Here is an 18,577-nt window from a genome sequence, read left to right as displayed (position 1 = left end):
TATTGAATTTACCCTGCCGAGAGTTATTTTAAGTTGGCTATTGGTTGTACCGCCATTGCCTCTCTGCTTTACTTTTTTTTTTCTTTTTTGATGAGAAAGCCTCTCTGCTTTACTTGCGCTGTTCTCAAGCAAGCCAGAGAGAGGTGTCGAAGGGCCATTTTAAAATTTTGATGGGCCGTAAGCCAGACAGAGGTGTCACTGTTGTAAATTCTTGAACAAAGCACTTGTAGTTATGGTCCTCTATTTTTCTCAACGATATTTAGATTGGACGCTGTTATATATGCTTACGGATTGACCATTTGCAGTTCTTCATGAAGATGATTATTTCTGTCCTCCGTGTTTTGGCTGATGTGTTTGGATGCTCTCTTTCACTGAAGATGAAGATGATGCTGATGGTGTTAGGCATCGAAATCGCTGACTCCTGATCGGGCCAAAGGATCCCGGTCAGAGCCTCGGCTGTGACAGCTAACAAGTCAGGGTGGACACGGTCCGGGCCAGTCACAGTTCCGGTTCGAGCCGTCGTTTGGACCGGCCGCCGGCAGGCCAGACCGGACCGGACCGAGCAGGCGAGCGGTCCTGTTTTGGGGGACCGGACCGGCGCTGACAAAGCCCGAGCCAGACCGACTGGACCGAATGGACCGGCCAACAACCACCGGCGTCGATGTGTGCGATGCAGCGGCGAGGTGGGCTACGTGCATGACTGATGTGACGAAGTGGACGACGCGCGCCAGAAATTAGCTAACAACTGAAACTTCGGCGAAACAAACAAACTGAATTTTCTGAACCTGTTGGAACAGAACCAGCGTAGCTCTCTCTCTCTCTCCGTAACTACCGGTCCTCGTCTCTAGTGCATGATCGCACAAGCTTATCCAGATGAGTTATTTACGGAGATTGTTAGCGTAGTGGCTGCACCTGCATCCTCCTCTTCTCTGTACATCTGTAACACTCGACAGATACATGAACATATGACATATTTCCCTCCTATTGCTCCTTCTTACACTGACGAAACTGACGAAATTGAAGTGCTTGAGAAATCCCAACGAGCACAGAGGGACTCCTCGAACAGCAGCGGTGGCTTCACCTTTAGAGCGTTTGGATCATGCCCAGTTATTCCTGGTAGTGCCGGCGAGGCGTTTTCCTACCTGGGGCAGTTGGTAGCCGGTGTACGTGATGTCGCCATGGGAGGAATTGGTGCCAGGTTTGGGGTCGACTCCATGGTCGAGAACTTCAGATCGGCGGCGGTGCACGTATGGCAACAATGGCGAGCTGCGCCAAGAGGCTATGGCACACTGGGAGCTGAGGAAGGGATGAGAGGGGAAGCGCGGGGACATGATGGTTCACATGGGGGCTGTCGGTGGCCACGAAGACGAGGAACGGCGGCGGCGGTGACTGCGTGTTCTTGGTCCGACCGAGCGGCTCGGTTAAATACCGGACCAGACCGACATTTTCTCGTGCCGAAAACTGCAGCCCGGACCGGTCCAGTTTTTCCATCGGGCCTGGACTGTATGGTCCGGTCCTTAACGGGCCACGAGCGGGCCGAAAAGCTTGCTCGTGCCATCCACCCACCCTGACTGACAAGCATCATCAACCAGAAACTCCTACTTGCCGCTCGCTGCGGCAAGCTGTCGACGCTTCGCATAGGGGAGGTGTGAGAGAGCGACCGAGTGGGCCGGCCCGTTTTACAGCAGACACCGGTTTCCCAGCCGGTTTTTTTCGGTTTTGTGAACCTTCAAGAAGGTTCCTCAACCGGCTTTTTCATTTTCAGTTTCTATTTCGTTTTTCTTTTTTCTATTTCTCTTCTTTTTCTTTTTTCTTTTTTTCTGTTTCTTTTCTTTTTACTTTTTTCTGTTTTTTTCTTTTTCCTTTTTTTCTTTTCAAGTTTATTTAAAAAAAAACCGAATTTCAAAAAAAAATCCTGTTTTTCAGATTTTGTTCAAAAATTCATAAAATGTTCCCATTTTACAAAAAAAATTCATAAATTCAAAAAATGTTTCTGGTTTCAAATTTTTGTCATGGATTTCAAAAAATGCCTGTTTTTAAAATTTGTTCACAGATTTCAAAAAATGTTCTTATTTTTCAAATTTTTGTTCACGTATTAAAAAATTGTTCACATTTCAAATTTGTTTGGGATTTTCAAAATTGTTCTCCATTTTACAATTTGTTCTAAAAATTCAAAATTTGTTCGTTATTTTTTAAAAAAATTCCATTTAAAAATTTTGTTTGAAAATTCTAAAAATGTTCATGTTTACAAAAAAATTGTTCACAATTCAAAATTTGTTCTCCTTTAAAAAATATTCATGCTTTTCAAAAATCACTATTAAAATACTTGTTCAGATTTTCGAAAAACTTGTTTGTGTTTATCAAAAATTAATCATAATAATTATTATTTTTAAAAGTGTTTTGTTCTGGAGTTTCATATGTGCACGCGGCTTTCTCCTTTCAAAAATCGCATTTTTTGAGGAAATGTTTTGATTTTTCCCGAAAATGTTTTCTCAAAAGATTTGGGGTGGTGCTTGCACAAATTCCTGCTTACACAGTTGTTTCAGTTGTCAGCATACAATCAAGAATCAAGCCATACCATGACCCTGGCTGCCTAATCCAGGAATTCGGTGACAGACGTTGGTTGCGTGTGGCATGGCATGTCGTTCTTATGTTTCCTTCTTCTCCTTTTCTGTTATTGTGTTTCCGCGCGCCTCCGTTGCTCTCCGTTTTTGTCCAATCCAATAATGGAATAAATCTTGTATGCAAGTACCCGATCTTAAGCCCCTGTTCGAAGACCCGCCACTCTACCACTCCGCTTCCGGAGCTTGAGTTAAAAAGCACGGGGCTGGGAAATAGATGCTCCGCAGCTCCTCGTATTTTTAGGAGCTGGTGTGACTCCGAACAAGACCTAAGTTTCTATTTATACAACTTTCACCAAGACAGCTTAACCGGTTTCACCATCTGGCGTGACACATCTGTTATCCCACTAAAATACGCAACCGGACTACCATCTCGAAACAGTCTTTCGCCCCCCTTTATAAACAAAGGCACAAACGGCCGAACGATGCGTAGTAGTGAGGAAACCCTCGTACAAGCAGGTCGAAACGAAAGATAAAAAAGGCAGTAGGCAAATGGCACAAGTGCCACTAACCCTACGCCAAACATGAAGAGTAGGATAGGCCACTCCTAACACACTACTACCAAGACAACTAGAGAGGATCGGAGCACCCTCATACAAGCAGGTCGAAACGAAAGATAAAAAGGCAGCAGGCAAATGGCACAAGTGCCACTAACCCTACGCCAAACATGAAGAGCGGGATAGGCCACTCCTAACACACTACTACCAAGACAACTAGAGAGGATCGGAGCCGCGCCGCCAGGAGAAACCACCGTGCAACGAGGACCCGAACACACCGAGCCATCTCCGGAGAGGGCCGACTCATCGTCCAGACAACCCCCTCGCTCCGGGCCATGGAGCGCCGCTCCTGCCAAGAGACGGCAAGGACCGAGAACGGAGACCACGAGGACACGTCTAAATGATAGGCGGTCATTGACACCTCCCCTCGCCAGGAGCAAGGATGCACTATGCCAGCGAGACAGCAAACCCGACGCCAAAGCCATCTGCAACCGAGAGGAACCGAGGTCCACAACGACGCCCTCAAGAGGGTGATGACACCGAGCGCCACCGTCGTCGAGTCCAAGAGGTGGGCTAGGACTTTCACCCCGGACCCCTGGCACCTTTAGGGGCCCCAAAGCAATGCCCCCAAGAGGGAAGCGACATCCGTAGGTGCCGTCGTTGCCGGCGCCGGAGCGCAGAGCTTTCGCTTGGACCCGCACAAGCGCCACCTGCGGACTCAACGTTGCTGGCCCACCCCAAGAGGGGAAGCCACGGCCTTTGCTCTAGGCCTCCAGATCCAGACCAGGGGAGCGCCATTGACGAAGACATGACGCCACCAGGGCCACCCACCACCCCTCCCCTTGCTACCCACATAGCCAAGAGAAGGCGCCACCACCGCTGCCATGCCGCCCGCCGTAGAGCCACCCGTGCAGCCTCACCATCCAGGGTCGCCACCCCGACATCCAAGATGAACCCACCACAACCAACAACGCAACATGACGACAAAGGACAGGCAGCCGGACACGGAAAACGTCAGAGCGGAACCACCGTCGGTCAGGACCGGACATCCCCGATGCCAATCCACACGCAAGGAGCTCCACCTCGGTCGGGGCGCGGATCATTGGGTCAGCCAACATCATCGCCGGGGCAGCCCAATCAGACGGGCCGCCGGAGCCGTGGGTCTCCACGGGCCGCCGGAGCGCTCACGCAACACGCGCGCGCGCGCGCACACACACACAAAACACACATTAGCTTCGCGTAGCCGCAAGTTTGATGAGGGCGTACACACAACGGATCAGCGTTGTCGATGACGGCAGAAGCGTGAGTACCCGTTGTTGAATCATGATGTGCAACAATACCGATGAACTGATCCGCATCTTGGTCCAGAAAAGTAGAAACTTCTTTCTTCAGGCGAAGTTAATTAGGGGTAGCGAATTCTTGTTTTCTTCGCAGTAATTGGTACTCTAAATTACTCCTAGATGCAAAAATGACGGTGCCTAAAAAGATTTTTAAAAATCTGTTTTTTTTTTTGGCGCATGAGAGATCCGACACACTCTATTGGGCCACGTGGTTTTGGGCCCACGGAACAGAGAGAGGGACGACGACTTGGCGACGACCCTTCTTTCTTTGCTGGTCGGTCGTTGTTTACGCGTTGCCGAGCAGACCCATCCATCCCCTTCTCCTCTCCTCTCACTCCCACTTCCTGCTGCCACTCTCACTCCTGCGCCTCGCCGTGCACGCGTCGCCGGCGTCGTCCGAGCTTCTCCTCGCAGGGAAAGCCGCCGAGGGTCGCCGCAGCCCGCCATTCAGCGGCAGATCCATCCTGCTAGTGCTAGCTAGGTACGAGTACGAGAATCCCCACTTGCCCTGCTTGCATCTCTTTGTAGTATGACGCCGCCAGCGCCGGCGCGCATTGGCACCCGCCGACACGAGGTCGGTCCGTAGCTCGTTCGGCGCAGCAACGCTTGGGCTCACCACCGGGAATCCAATTTCTTTCTTGCAGATCCAGATCGACGCCGCCGAGGAAATAATCAATCTACTGTTCACCTGGCACGTCGACCGTCTCGCGCCCCCCTTCTCCTCGCCGCGGCCGTATTCATCCTTTGAGGTACGGCCCCGTCGTCAGCTCGCTACCTGCTTCGATCTCCTCGTATGCCTCCGTCAGCGCCGCGCATTGGACTGCGGACGCTCTGTAGCTCGTTTGGTTCAGCAATGGTCGGGCTCACCCCCTGAATCCATTCACTTTCAGGTCCAGATCCACGACCACCACAAGAGCACTGTTCACTGTCAGTGCGCGTGGCCAACACTATACGAACCAAGCGAGGTGGCACGATAATCAGGTATGAACCAATGAAACTCAGTGTAATAATCCCTCCTCTTTTTCAGGTTGTCCATTTGTAGTTAGCTGTTTACTGTCAGTGCATTCTGCAACCACACACATTTTTGACTGGCCGAGCTCTGAGATAGCATGGCCATTTTTGGTGCAGCAATGCTCGTCCTTCACCTCTGTTAATCTATATATCTTCTTTCAGGGTTCAGATCCACGACGCGGAGAATAAATCAAATCCATCTCGAGCACTGCACTACGAATCGAGCGAGCTGTGGTGACAATCTGGTATGAACCCATGCATCTCCCTCCTGTCTCCCACACAAGTAAAAATTCAGGTCCAGCAATCTGTAGCTGGTTTGGTGCAGCAATGCTTGGTCTCACCTCCTTGAATCCATTCTCTTTCGGGTCCAGGTCCACGAAACCAAGGAAATAATCCACTCTTCAACGACCGAGACGACTCCATCAGGTTACCCATCTCCCTACATATGTCTCCCACATAACTAAAAATTCAGGTTCCATCTGTAGCTAGATCTGTAGCAGTCTACTAACCCATGCTCTCCTCTTTTTCAGCTTGTCGATTCGTAGCTAGCTGTTTACTGTCAGTGCATTCAGGAACCTGACCTCCACGCACATTTTTGACTGGCCGAGCTCTGAGCAAGCGTGGCCATGGAGGCAGCTCTCGTCAGTGTGGCGACGGGGGTCCTCAAACCTGTCATAGGGAAGCTGACCACTCTGCTCGGCAACGAGTACAAGCGCTTCAAGACAGTTCGAAGGGAGATCAAGTCCCTCACTCATGAGCTTGCCGCCATGGAGGCTTTTCTCCTCAAGATGTCTGAGGATGAGGATCCCGATGTGCAGGATAAAGTTTGGATGAATGAGGTGCGGGAACTGTCCTATGACATGGAGGACGCCATCGACGACTTCATGCAAAGCGTTGGTGACAAGGACGAAAAGCCAGATGGCTTCATTGAGAAGGTCAAGAACTCCCTAGGGAAGTTGGGGAAGATGAAGGCTCGCCGTCGGATTGGCAAGGAGATCCAAGATCTGAAGAAACAAATCAAAGAGGTGGGTGACAGGAATGCAAGGTACAAGGGTCGTCAAACCTTCTCTAGCACCAAAAATGAAGTTGTAGACCCTAGAATTCTTGCTAGATTCGAGCATGCATCAAAACTCGTTGGAATTGATGAAACCAAAGCCGAGATAATCAAGCTATTAGGCGAAGAAAATGGACAAGTGCCAAGGCAACAACAACTGAAGATAGTCTCCATTGTTGGATTTGGAGGAATGGGGAAGACAACTCTTGCAAACCAAGTGTATCAAGACCTCAAGGGGGAATTTCAGTATCGAGCTTTCATATCGGTGTCACAGAACCCAGACTTGATGAAAATCCTCAGAACTATCCTTAGTGAAATTACTGGTATAAGCTATCCTGGCACCGAAGCAGGGTGCATAGAACAACTCATCGACAAGATCAAAGATTTCCTAGCAGACAAAAGGTACAATAACTGCCTGTGTTTATCTACTCACTCATTGTGCCTTGATGTATAATTTTAGTTATTCTTGTTTCACATGAAAACTTGACAATAAACTTATCATAAAAATAGTTTTGTTGTTGTTTATGTGCGTGCGTGCATATTGTTTCCACTAGAGGGGAAAAAATAAGATATTTTGTGCTCCATGTATATAGAAATACATTGTGCCCCTATGTTTATATAGGAAAAATACCCTCATATTATGAACTACCATGTAGTATACAAATTGCGTGGCTGAGTGTGAATAGCTTATATTCCACAACCTAGTAAAGCAATGTACCAATTGTAGTATCATTGTGTTCAAAATATAGTAATTTTGAAACAATATAGTATACTGGTGACTTAGTGAAAATATGTAGTTCGAAAAATTACTACACATATTATACCAATTTTTACTACTCCTGTTGTTTCACATTACTTGTCGCTGCTTTAGTACAAGGGTAAATTTTCTATCAGTTTTGCTAAAGCACGTCTAGATGTGCCATAAGTATTGCACATATAAGTCCTATGCATTGACCTTGCAAGGAGATTCTTGTCGGCACTATTTACTAATGTGTGAAATCTTGCGTTACAATATGGGCAGGTATCTTATTGTCATAGATGACATATGGGACATAAAACATTGGGAAGTGATCCGATGTGCTCTAGCTGATAATCATTATGAGAATAGAGTAATCACAACAACCCGTGATCGCGACGTTGCACGTAAAGTTGGTGGCGCCTATGAGCTTAAACCCCTCCCTGATGAGACATCCAAAATATTATTCTTTGGAAGAATTTTTGGTATTAGTAATGACTGTCCAGATGATTTGGTCGAAGTATCTGAAACTCTCCTGAAGAAATGTGGCGGTGTGCCATTGGCTATCATCACCATTGCTGGTTTATTGGCCAGTCGGGAAGGGAATAAAAGGGAGTGGAACAAGTTGTGTGATTCTATCGGTGCTGGACTTGACAACAGTCCTGATGTGAAGAAGATGAGAAAGATATTGGCCCTTAGCTATCACCATCTACCTATCCATCTAAAAACTTGCTTGCTGTATCTGAGTATATTTCCTGAAGACTACATTATTCAAGGAGACAGATTGATATGGAGGTGGATATGTGAAGGTTTTCTTAATGGTGTACAGGATGAGTACTTATTTGAGCTTGGTGAGAGCTACCTCACCGAGCTCATAAACAGAGGCTTGATCCAAGCGGTGGACTCCTATAGTTATGGCAGGACAACGGCTTGCCGTGTGCATGACTTGGTTCTGGAATTTATCAGCTCCATTTCTATTGAAGAAAACTTTTGTACTGTATTGCATGATAAGAAGGGCAAATCAGCTGCGATAACAAGTAAGGTCCGCAGGTTATTTCTGCAACTCCAGGATGTTGAGATGCCTCAGGGGAGATTGATATTGTCCCACATGAGGTCACTTACTGTGTCGGGTGGCAGGGTTGACAAAATGTCACCCCTTTCTTTTTCCCATCAATTACGTCTATTGGATTTGGAGGACTGCTATCTTGTGGAGCAACACCATGAATTACTTGAGCATCTCGGGAGTTTATGCCAATTGAGATATCTTGCGTTGGGAGATGTATACCTCAGTGAGCTCTTATTGGCGATCCAAATTGGTCAGCTAAAACATCTGATATGCTTAAGAGTTGGCCGTCACTTCAAAATCAAATTCAGGCCAGGTGTGGTTAGGGAACTGGAGTGTCTGCAAGAGTTGTCAGTGATCAGCTTGTCTGAGTCTCCGCACGTTGCCAAAGAGCTAAGGCATTTGACTAAACTGAGGGTTCTTGGTATCTCTTTCGAAGATATGCCTGACGAGAGCTTGAAGGGTTGGCTTTTGGAGTCTCTATGTCACCTGGAGAATTTGCAGAGCTTAATTCTGAGAGGCAGCTTTTTTGGTTGTGTATCTTTGGATTTCTTTGGGGAAGACTGGACATCCCCTCCTCGCAACCTCCGTAGATTTGGTTCATCATTTGGATCCTTCTCCTATCTGCCGTCGTGGATCAGCCCGTCAAATCTTCGGGAGCTGTCGATCATAGATATGGAGCTGGGCCACCTGCGGCAGGAGGATCTTGACATACTTGGTTCCTTTCCTTCTTTGCAATCCCTCCAGCTGAGTGGCTACAAGAATATCTGGGATGAAAAAAGGGAACAGTGGCCGGTGATCAGTGCTGGTACTTTCCAGTGCCTGCGGGACTGTCAGTTGTGGGTACTTCCCACAGGGGGGAATATGTTCGGACCAGGAGTTATGCCCAAGGTACATACCCTTCAATTTGATTGTTACGTTGAGGATGTATTTAGCTTGGGTTTGGCAATCCTCCCATCTCTCCATGATAGCTTGGGCTTGGAGAACCTCCCTTCTCTCCAGGAGCTCCGTGTTTGGTTCAGAGAATTCACCGATGGGTCCGTCACCCGAGAAGCATATGACAAAGCGGAGGCTGCAATTAGGTGTGCAGCAGACAACCATCCCAACCGCCCCACCCTTGAGTTGGGCATGTGGTTCTGTCCATCATGGGCATAGTTTCCTTGTTGTATGCATATCTTAACTCTGAAGTGGAACTGTGTACCTATGTAGTGTGTTGCGTGAGCACTGTTTTTCTTTTATTGTAATACTACAATTTTTGTACGTTTTATACTACTTCATTGTGTCTTTAGCCATTTAATAACTTGGACGACAATCGTTATGCTTTTTGCAAATCTGTGGAACATCCCCTGTACGGAAGGCTTGTGAAGAACCATGCCCTTCCCTGGTCTGTGCATGTCTGAGAATCTTATCGAGCTGCCCAAGATCTCACAGTTTAGTTTTGTGCTGACATCTGTGGGACAAGCGAGAAAGGGAGAAAAATTAACGAATTAGTAAAAACCATCAGCCCCCAGCAAGTGCGTGGTAGCCACAATGTCGCAGCGACAAGGAGGTATATCAGGATTTGCAACAAACACAGCAAAGGCAACAAAACAGAGTTCCTGACAACGCACGTCAAGAACAAAAGAAAGGCAAGGCGATGGCTGCCATAACCCAAGAAAGAGGAAGAGTATGTGCAGCCACGCAAAAACAAATGCGCGACCAAATCGCGTGCCCGCATTCTCTCCTCCATCCCCCCTCTTTGCCTCACCGTCGCCCGAGCCCCTGCCAGTGAAGGCATGTTTAGCTTAAGTAGCAGTTTTCTTGATTGATTCACAAGGCTATTCCTTAATTTCTGTTTCCTTGCCTCATGCACATAGTCAGGCTGTCTGTCATTTCTTCTCTCTAGATCAAAGGTTCAACCATGCCTTGCAACTAGTGCTGGGCTACTGCCATTGCGAACAAGCTCATTAACTCGTGTACGGCATTTGGATCGTTATTTGCCTCCTCCTTTTTTCAGTGATACTACATCTTTTTTTAGAGAAGGAGGATCACCCCGGCCTCTGCATCTGAGCGGCTTCGTCTTGCACAGAGCTTCGTGGAGATGTCGTGCGTAGCACTTGCCGGCCAGGGATGACTTGACATCTCCACGAAGCTCCGTGCAAGACGAAGCCGCTCCACCTCCTGCCTCTGACCACCAACACTGCTCCACAAACGATGCTCCCAAAAGAGAAACGCCACCACAGTGCCGCCCATCCTGCTTCAATAGCAGATTTCTGCTCCTCATATGGTTCTGAAAATAACTTCCAGAGTTTCAGTTGACATGCCCATCCTGCTCGGTGCCATACATGTGCTTATTCAGTTGTACTATCTTCATTATTGGCTATTGGCCAACTGCCATTCAAGAATGATAATACTGCTTGAATTTTATGGTTTTATTATCAACTGAAACCTGAGGCACATCCACTGAAACTCTGAGTGGGCATGTCGACTGAAACTTAGGCACATCCACTGCACACAATGTCTGTGGCTGAAAACTCTCATGTTTGGTGATGTTCCTGGTTTTTAGCTTGGTGATCTACTGATGCGAACAATAGAAGCCCCTGTTATGCAGTGCAGCAGTGCCTTCTGAGCACATTCAACAAGAGTGTGCATGATCAGCAAGGACGCACAATTTTCATTTACCGAAGCATCTGAGGAACTTTGGTACAAATGCCTTAAGTCTTCTCAAGAGATCGAGTGCTAGCCCGGCCGGTGGGGGCGGCGGCGGGGCCTCTTCTTCCTCCCCCTCGTGCTCCGCGGCTGGCGCGAGATGGCCGGTCGAGTGGGGGCGGCGGGCTTTGGCGGGGCCGGCGGCGCGGCGGCGGGCTCGGAGTTCGGCGGCGGGGTGGCCTGTTGGGGACGCGACGTCGAGCGGCGAGCTCGTTTGTGGCGTGGCGGCCGCGGGGTTCCCGATCTGGGCGGTGGCGTGCTCGCGCGGATCCGGCCCGATCCTCCCGGATCCGGCTCCTGGATGGCGGCGGGCGGCGCAGGGCGGTGGCCGAGGTCGGTCTTGACCTCGGAGTGGGGTGGGCTGCAGCGGCGCTGCTGCGGCCTGGTGGTTGTCCGATCTGCACGCGGCAACGACGGCTCTTCTGGCGGCGGTTCGTCTGCGTCGGACTCGGGTGAGCTCCCTCCCTCTTCTTTGGACTCAGCGACGGGCTCGTCAGGCCGGGGTGGCGCCATGGTGTGGTGGTGCGCGCGAGGCCTACTGGTGGTGGCAGGGGACTTCGGGAAGGGGCAGGGTGCCCCCTCCGTTGCATCTGGCGGCTGCCGTGGGTGGCCGCCGGAGTTCCCCTGGCCCTGATCCGGTCGCCGAGGTCACCGATCATGCCAAGGTGTCGACTTTGGGGTGGAAGGCGAGCTTCCGCTTCGTTCTGGTCAGCCGCGTCCGTTCGGTGTGTCCTGGTTGAGGGTGGGGCTCAGATGCCGTGGCGGCGGCCCGGTTGGTGGTAGCCGGGGTGCTCTTGGGCGGAGCACATGGCTCGGGCGTTGTCCGGTCAGCATGGTCGTGTGGGCGGCGTGTTGACCGGGGTGGGTCGTTCATCCAATCCGGTGACGATGAGTGTTGGCCGGGGTGAAAACCCGTTCTGCTCTGCCAGGCCGACGGCGGCGGCGTTCCAGCGTGTCCCCTTCTTGAAGGCGCCGTCGCGGCATCTCATTTGTCGTCGGAGTGCTCCGGGGGAAACTCTAATCCTTGGATTGGGCGGTGGCGACACGATGGTGTCGTTTCCTTGCTGAAGGCGCCGCTTTGGAGCTCATTGTTCGTCCTACTCGGCTTCTCCTCTTCGCGGTGGCCCGCCCACGGTTGAGGGCCCCGACATCATCATAGTAGTACTGATTGTGTTCATCTGATGTTGGCTAGGATTTTGTCGGGTAGTGTTGCTGTTATCAACGTCCTTGTATCCAGCCTTGAGTGTGTGTGGTGTGTGTGTGTGTGTGTTTGTATCAGCAGGATTCGGTTGTTCGGTGATACTTTATCTATAAAGTGGGGGGAAACCCTTTTTCTCAAATGGCTTTGGGTCTCTGTACGCGTGGATGCACATTTCGGTGCCCTTTTGAACTTAATTATATTAGCGACCACATGCAGGCAGCGCATGCTACTTGGCGTCCTTTTCCCAATTCTTCGAGGAGTAGTTAGCATCCAAGATTGATTAACTGTTAACAACTTTTGGTTGAGCAACGTGGGACGAACATGCAACTACTAGGCATGGATCAATGCACGCGGAGTGTCCTAACCCCACTACTTTGAGGATAGCTAGCGCTAGCATATAAAGTAATGTTAATTAATCAACAATCTCGGAACAACACAGCTTTTGCTTGAGCAATATGCCTATGGTGGTTCCTGGAAATTGTTGTTGCTAATTTAATAACAGCCTATTGGCTTGAGTGTGTGCACGGCAAACGGCGGCGACCCCGTCTACCTTACATCACTCCACCGTGGTACCACTGCGAAAATCCTGACTCAGTCGCGCACTCCTCCCCTCCTCTTTCCGCAACGCCGGCATTCGAGCGAATTGGTTCTGCGGCCGCCAAAGTCGAGTTCTGAGCCGGCCATCCTTAGCGGCTGGTTCGATCCCAGTAGGTATGATCCCATCTCCCCCTTGCTTGTCATGGTTTCATATCCTCAAGCCTTCTTCCTAGCTTTGTCTTCCGCCGACATGTGATCGCTCTGTAACTTGATGAGTGCTTAGGCTTAGTGGCTTACTTTGATTCATTCTATTTTCAGGGTCTAGATTGACGACACAAATCTTGACGCTTATTGTTGTTGTTGCATTTGACCTGCTACAGTACCGTCCAGGACAACCGAACTGAAACACACTACCCTACTATGGAGGGGGTTCTGGTGAGTGCAGCTGCAGGGGCCCTGAACTCTGTCCTGGAGAAGTTGGGTACTCTGCTGGTGAACGAGTACAACCTGCACAAGGGGGTGCGCGGTGAAATCAAGTCTCTGACCGATGAGCTTACCGCCATGCACGCCTTTCTCCTGAAGATGTCGGAGGAGGAGGATCCTAATGTGCAAGATAAGGTATGCTTGGCCACTGTGCGGGAGCTCTCCTATGATATAGAGGACTCCATCGATGACTTCATGCAAGACGAAACCAACAAAGAAGTTAGGCCAGATGGCTTCATAAGTAAGATCAAGCATATTCTCGGGAAGTTGGGGAAGAGGAAGGCTGACCATAAGATATTCCAAGATTTGAAGAAACAAGTCATTGAAGCAGGCAAGAGGAATGCAAGGTACAATACACGTCAGGCCTTCTCCAACACAAAAAATGCAACAATTGACCCTAGAGCTTTTGCTATCTTTGAGCATGCCTCAAAACTCGTTGGAATTGATGAATCCAAGTCAGAGGTAATCAAACTATTGACTGAAGGTGCGTCAACAGGTGAGAGACTAAAGCTGGTCTCCATCGTAGGATCTGGAGGAGTGGGCAAAACAACTCTTGCAAACCAAGTGTACCAAGACCTCAAAGAAAGATTTGAATGTCGAGCCTTCTTATCTGTGTCGCGGAATCCAAATATGATGAATATCATGAGAACTATTCATAGTCAAGTTAGTGGTCTATGTTTTGCTGACACCGAGGCAGGGAGCATTCAGCAAGTCATCATCAATATTAGTTGCTTCCTTTCATACAAAAGGTACCATTTCTATTCCATGGCAACTTGTCGTCGTACAATATATATAACTAAGGAAATTTACATAAAAACCTTACCAGTAATTTGTAAAAAGGAACACACAATTCCATGTAACTCTTGTTCATATGTTCTCATATGTTGTTAGAAAGTGTTTTTTTTAATGTTTGTAGTGAACATCATGGCGATATCATGTGAAAAGAAATGGAAAGAGTACCAACAATGACCTATAATATGAAGATCTGTTCGGGAATTATGTTATTTTTCTTTTCTTTTGATATTGTAGCATCTTGAAGAAAAAGCTACTGCCGCCATTGAGTATATGACATAACCTAGTGTAAGGAGTTGATTGTGTAGCCCTTGTTGCAAAAGTTCATTTTCCTCCCTATACAATCGACTTTGCTCGCGTTTTTTTCTAATTCTTTTGGGCTCCAAATCTCCCATGCCCTAAACCATTTTTTTCTGGAGAGTTATACCGTTCAAAATAATTAGTGAGGATTGATTACAGGAATGAATTAAATTTGTACTCCCTCTATTTTTATTTACTTCCCATATTAGCTTCGTCTCGGGTCAAACTTTCTAAACTTTGACTAAGTTTACACAAAAAATAATTAACATCCACAATACCAAGTCTACGCCATTATAATCATCATTCAATATATTTTCATACTATCATATATATTTTTATTGCGAAAGTTTAGATTGTTTTTAATAAACTCGGTCAAACTTTATAAAGTTTGACTTAGGTTAAAGCTAATATGTGGAGTAAACAAAAACAGAGGGAGTAGCATATACTAGTTCAAAAAAGTGCTAGCTGAAAGTTTCTAATTTTGCCTCTGCCTAGTGCTTTATTTTCCCAAAGCACAGTTTAAGAATGATTACATGTTAGGTGATCTGTTGTTGCCTAGCGCCTACTCATGCCTTGGCATGCTTTTTAAACAATGATTTTAACATGTGTATCTTTCTTACATAGGAGTACTTATTATGTTGTCAATATGCTCAAATATCTTGTATTTATTTGTCTATCTTGTTATACACCCTTTATATTAAATCACACTAGTAACACCTATGAATCCTTGTGCAGGTATTTTGTTGTCATTGATGATATATGGGATGTGGATGCGTGGAATGTTATTAAGTTTGCATTCCCCATGACTGAATATGGTGGCGTAATAATTACCACAACTCGTATGGGTGACGTTGCATGCTTGTGTCGTTCATCAATCGGCGGCCATATTTACAATATACAGCCTCTTAATATGGTGCACTCAAGACAACTGTTTCACAGAAGATTGTTCAATTCCGAAGAAGATTGCCCTTCATCACTTGAAATGGTTTCTAGCCAAATCTTGGAAAAGTGTGATGGCTTGCCACTGGCAATCATTGCTATATCTAGTTTGTTGGCTAACATAGAAAGAACAGAGCATCGATGGAGCCAAGTGAAAGATTCAATTGGTCGTGCTCTCGAAAGGAACCCCAGTGTCAAAGGAATGATTAAGATATTGTCACTTAGTTACTTCGATCTTCCTCCTCATCTGAAAACGTGCCTCTTGTATCTGAGTATATTCCCAGAAGATTCTATTATTGAGAAGAAGGGTTTGATAAGAAGATGGATTGCCGAAGGATTTGTTTACAAAGATAGCATATATAAGGCATTTGAGTTAGGAGAGAGGTATTTTAATGAGCTCATCAATAGAAGTTTGATCCAACCCGTGAAGCTGGGAATATATGGTGAAGTGCGATCTTGCCGAGTTCATGATACAATTCTTGATTTCATAGTATCAAAATCCATCGAAGAGAACTTTGTTACTTTCATTGGTGTCCCCAGTTTACCTATCAGGGCACAAGGAAGAGTTCGTCGCCTCTCCATGCAAGTTCAAGGGGAAGGAAATCATGTCATGCCAATGACCCTAGTATTATCCCATGTTCGATCACTTAATGTGTTTGCGGATATAGTGGAAATCCCTTCAATGATGGAGTTCAGGCATTTGCGCAGTATGGACTTTGGAGGATGCAATCCATTGGGCATTTGGGGATGCAGACAGTTAGAAAACCACCATCTTGCAAATGTAGGAAGGTTGTTTCAGCTAAGGTACCTCAACATTTCCGTGACACATGTAAGCAAACTCCCAGAACAAATCGGAGATCTTCAGTGCTTAGAGATGTTGGACATAAGGGAGACAGAGGTACATAGTTTACCGGCGGGTATTGTCAATCTTAGAAAACTGAAACACTTACTAGTTGGCAATGGTCTTACATTTCCTGACCAAATTGCGAAGATGCAAGCACTCGAGATTTTGAAGTGTGTGGATATCTCCAGCCAGTCATATAAATTTCTGGAAGGGCTTGGGCAGCTAAAGAATCTGAGGAAGTTGCACCTTTATTTTGAGGATATTGAGGAATATCAACAAATTGAAGTTACTGCTTCTTCTCTCCGTAACCTAGGCACACATAACCTTAGTTCTCTAAAAATGGAGTTTCTTGACGACAACACCTCACTGGATACAGCATGGTGCACTTCCCCACCGCTTAACCTCCAAAAACTTGGGACTACTTATTGTCTCCTCCCAAAGGTTCCTGATTGGGTAAAATCACTAGCCAACCTTCAGAAGTTACGCTTGCAAGTGGAGAGAATCAGGGATGAAGATCTGTGCATCCTGGGAGCCTTGCCTGCTCTGCTCATGCTGAATCTCGAAGGAGCGGAAGATCAGACCCCTTGTGAAGACAGAAGGCTAACAGTCAGTGCTGAAGCTGGGTTTAAATGCCTGAGCATGTTTAATTATTTCGCGCAGGGAGATGGGATGGATCTCGTGTTTGCAGCAGGATGCATGCCCAAGCTAGAGAAACTGGTGATTGTCTTTTACAGGTGTTCTGAAAAAGAGACTCTCAGCAGCAGTCCTGGTGCTTTGGATTTCGGAATGGAGAACCTCTCCAGCCTCCTTACATTCGAATGTCAATTAGATTCGAAAATCAACAAGAGTACTGTTGGCGCCGTAAAGGCTTCTCTGGAGAGAGCAGTCGGTGCACATCCCAACAAACACCTTACTCTAATCTTCAAGGAAAAGACTGATCGATATTGGTGAATAAAGTACAGGCACACATGTATGTATACTCTCTCTCTCTCTCTCTCTCTCTCTCTCTCTCTCTGCATTGTAATATCTCACTCTTAAATTCTTACTTTTCCCAATCATTTGCAGTGCTTCAATCGGTTGCTGCTGCACAGCACTTGATGATGGCATTCTGATGGATATTACCAGCGGCGAGTCTTGCTTCAACAATTAACCCCAATACATGCATTGGACTGGTAGTGGAATGACCACTAATCTACCTCAGCAAATTAAGTTGCATGTTGGGTGCTAAGCTAACTGGCTCGGAAGGAAACTGTCAGAGATTACTGATTCATGTGGTCCGTGTGGTACAAAATTGTAGAATTGGTTAAGACTGCTACTGTACTGCCTCATGGGCATTGTTTTGGTCGTTTGATTAGTTGCATTTTCTGTAATAATCAGTCATCTGTGTTGATGGTTTAATATTGTTGGACGACCATTCTGTAGGTCGTCGTCATTCTGTAGTTGCCATGCTCTTTGGCAGGTCGTCATTCTGTAGCCGTACTCTTTTATCCACCTCTAGTCGTCGTGCTCTTTTATCCACCTTTAGTCGTCGTGCTTTTATCAAGGAAGCTTTTGTGCGCTTGTTACAGTTGGGCTGAACACTTGATTAGCTCTGCTTCTTCTCATTAGTTCTCTCAACAATTTGGATTTGTTGTTATATATGGCCGTTTACGGTTGTTAACAGCTTAATAGATGCCTGCCACCTGGTATGTTATACTGTCGAATAAACTTTGATTTTACAGTCCATCTGTTAATCATCTGCAGTGGCAACCAGATCCGTACTGACCAATTGGGCACTTGAGTGTTGTGGCTGATCGATGCTGTTGGCAACCAGATTAATTCCTGCAGTCGACAATTCCATTACAGAGTTTTCATTCAAAAAACGTGTGCTCTTTCTGACAGGGTGAAAAGTGCCTTCAGTTAGAGACTAGCACAACGAATGCACCCAGACCCAGCTGCCAACACAACCGAGTTAAACACTGAACCGCTGATTCAACTCACCAGGACAGAAACACATGTATACAAGTGTGCAAGTTGCAGGCCGCTGCACTTCGGCATACCACAGAGTTGTATTGTTCACACTTACGCACTTTGTTCAACTCGATGACACAACAACAAGTTTATTGTTATTTTCCTTCTTCTTCTTTCGTGATACATCTTATCTGGGTGATCTAGGAATGGAGACGCTCTCTGTTTCCTGGATGAAGATGATGCTGACGGATTTGCGCATCCAATTTGCTACCAGCTGTCCTCGAAGATCGCATCCGGAACTCTGTGAATTCTTCACAGATGCTTTCGGTAGCAGACGTTTAGACACCCAGCAACACTCTCTTGTTCAATGGGCTCAAAACATGTTGTTTGTACCGCATGACGGTTGAGGGTAAGGGCATCTTCAACGTTGACCCTCAAACCGTCCACAACCGCACAGTCCGGACGTATTTCATCATCCAACACGGGCCTGTATTGGTCCACCGACCAGCCCGGATGTGCTT

General features: G+C 47.2%; 3 protein-coding genes across 4 annotated transcripts in view; all 3 read left to right on the top strand.

Annotated features, from left to right (window-relative positions):
- The window catches only part of LOC119325581 (disease resistance protein RGA5-like), a 5,792-nt gene extending 4,795 nt beyond the window's left edge, over positions 1 to 997 (top strand). The window contains exon 6 of one of the 2 annotated variants that reach the window (XM_037599312.1): positions 378 to 997. The gene's annotated coding sequence lies outside the window, so the exon portion shown is untranslated. Of the gene's footprint in view, positions 1 to 305 lie in introns of both variants that reach the window. The other variant, XM_037599311.1, reaches the window with a different exon arrangement.
- A 3,792-nt stretch (positions 998 to 4,789) lies between these two features.
- LOC119325579 (disease resistance protein RGA5-like) lies at positions 4,790 to 9,638 on the top strand. The gene is made up of 7 exons (XM_037599308.1): positions 4,790 to 4,939; positions 5,103 to 5,207; positions 5,349 to 5,439; positions 5,632 to 5,714; positions 5,841 to 5,895; positions 6,000 to 6,925; positions 7,545 to 9,638. The coding sequence occupies exons 6-7, from the start codon at positions 6,096 to 6,098 to the stop codon at positions 9,475 to 9,477; spliced, it is 2,763 nt and encodes a 920-aa protein (XP_037455205.1). The 5' UTR covers positions 4,790 to 4,939; positions 5,103 to 5,207; positions 5,349 to 5,439; positions 5,632 to 5,714; positions 5,841 to 5,895; positions 6,000 to 6,095; the 3' UTR covers positions 9,478 to 9,638.
- A 3,530-nt stretch (positions 9,639 to 13,168) lies between these two features.
- LOC119321646 (disease resistance protein PIK6-NP-like) lies at positions 13,169 to 17,256 on the top strand. The gene is made up of 3 exons (XM_037595238.1): positions 13,169 to 13,980; positions 15,059 to 17,053; positions 17,172 to 17,256. The coding sequence occupies exons 1-3, from the start codon at positions 13,169 to 13,171 to the stop codon at positions 17,254 to 17,256; spliced, it is 2,892 nt and encodes a 963-aa protein (XP_037451135.1).
- Positions 17,257 to 18,577: the final 1,321 nt, after the last annotated feature.

This window comes from Triticum dicoccoides, chromosome 6B, assembly GCF_002162155.2.
Source record: "Triticum dicoccoides isolate Atlit2015 ecotype Zavitan chromosome 6B, WEW_v2.0, whole genome shotgun sequence".
NCBI classification, from domain to species: Eukaryota; Viridiplantae; Streptophyta; class Magnoliopsida; order Poales; family Poaceae; genus Triticum; species Triticum dicoccoides.
This window is presented reverse-complemented; position numbering and strand designations above follow the sequence as displayed.